The 1,732-nt window shown below is 49.9% G+C and overlaps 1 protein-coding gene across 1 annotated transcript in view; it reads left to right on the forward strand.

Moving 5' to 3' along the window:
• Window positions 1-247: 247 nt before the first annotated feature.
• Window positions 248-1,732, forward strand: part of LOC137630651 (uncharacterized) — a 133,932-nt gene continuing 132,447 nt past the window's right edge. Inside the window, exon 1 of the mRNA XM_068362265.1 lies at window positions 248-1,617. Coding sequence (XP_068218366.1) covers window positions 1,157-1,617 — 461 coding nt within the window. The 5' untranslated portion in view covers window positions 248-1,156. The remainder of the gene's footprint in view (window positions 1,618-1,732) is intronic.

Raw genomic sequence — 1,732 nt, forward strand, 5'->3', positions numbered from 1 at the left:
GGATTCCTCGTGGCCTCTGTCCTCATCTTTCATGAAGCTCCCTACATTCTATATATCTATCCATGTATGGTTATCATCCTCGTTCATTGAATCCCTCTTTCTCTGGCGAAATCAGTGTAAGCGTCCTACTATACGCAAAGTGATATCTGACAAATAAATAAATGGATGACAATAAATTGTTTCGCTTTTTTATTTTTAATTTTTTTTTTAGCTTCTGGTGATATCATTCACGTTTTTTCCGGATGATAACGGACGAGGAAGATTTGCAATCGGAGCGAGGCGCAGGAGCGTAAATGGATGAGTGGGCGATGTTCAGTAAATGCATTAGCGACCGCTAGCGTTGCAGTCAATTAACGTCCGTGAAAATAATAAGAACGAGGGAAAAATTCAACATCACGGCGGAAGTCGTTGGATTTATTTGGTCGAGAGCTAATTCCCTTCGCAGTAGCGGGTGTAGTTACAAGACGCGAAGGATAAGAAGCAGAGTCGTCTTGATCGTGCATGCGTCCTTCGACGCAGTTCCTCTACTTCTCTGTCTCGTCTCTCCTTCGCTCTTCCTGACGGTGGCGACACAGCGGACCTAGTGGTAAGTGTGTGGCTTGTGGTCGCCGGGGCAACGGTTGTCATGGAGACGAGTCGGAGATCTGATATGGCCACGCTGAATGGATTATTGATGCAACGCCTTCTAGTTCGCGCTGCAACCACCAGATGGCACGCCATTCGCCGCCATCTTAATTATAAGGAGAATGTAGGCAATTAACGCAGTAAGGAGATTAGCGCATTGTACCAGTAATTAGTAGGAGTCGGAACGTGGCGGAGGCACCAAGCTGTCACTCTCGGCGGAGGCAGGGCCACAGACAGAGAGAGGCTCTCACAGACAGAGACTGAGAGGCCTTTGGAGAGAGAATTAGAGAGAGCCACATTGCTGCTACCTACCGAAGGCGCTGAAGGAAAGCTGAAAAACTTGGGCGCCCATCAACTGAAAATCTTAACCGACCATGCCCCTTGTAAACGCCACTACGCCGCATCAACACCCTCCCTCCCCCTCCCCCACCCCAAACCCCTGTTTCGTCGAACCCTTTACTGATCAAACCCGCTTTTTTTTTGGCTCTATCAATTGAGCCTAGTCATGGCAGTGTATTGAAAGGCTCAACATATGCTTGTATGCAAAAACCAAAAGGGTGTTCCCACAGCTGCGGCCGTCATAGGGGCGGTAATGTGCCGCGGGCAGGCGGGTTACGGCTTTGGGCCAACCTACTGTCACGGTAGGAGGAAAAAAAAAAAAGAAAGACAGAGGGAAAAAAACGGAAAAGAAGGGGTATGGGTGGGCTCGGTGCCCAGGAGGCCAGCTAGCAGTCCAACTCAGCCTGCCGACCTGACCACTTCCTCCTCCACCTCCTCCTCCTACTACTACAACTCCTCCTCCTTCGAAAAACCAACACTTCTTCCACCTATTCCTGCTCATCCTCCTCCTCCTCTCCTCCACCTCTCCTGGCTTTCGACATCCTCTTGTCCCTCCTCTTTCCTCCTCTCCTTCATAATTCGTCCGCTGCTAATGAAAACAACCGCTCCAAGATCGTCAGGCCAAACTCCAAGCCGTCCGTCCGCCAGCCACAGGTCAGTGAGTGCCACATGTAAACACGCTTTATGCCAATTGCCCCGTAACTTTGCCCTATCCTTGTCCACCAGACGTCACCGTGCGCACCTTTATCAAGTTTTTAATTTTCCCCCC

Source organism: Palaemon carinicauda, chromosome 38 (assembly GCF_036898095.1).
Source record: "Palaemon carinicauda isolate YSFRI2023 chromosome 38, ASM3689809v2, whole genome shotgun sequence".
Lineage (NCBI taxonomy): Eukaryota > Metazoa > Arthropoda > Malacostraca > Decapoda > Palaemonidae > Palaemon > Palaemon carinicauda.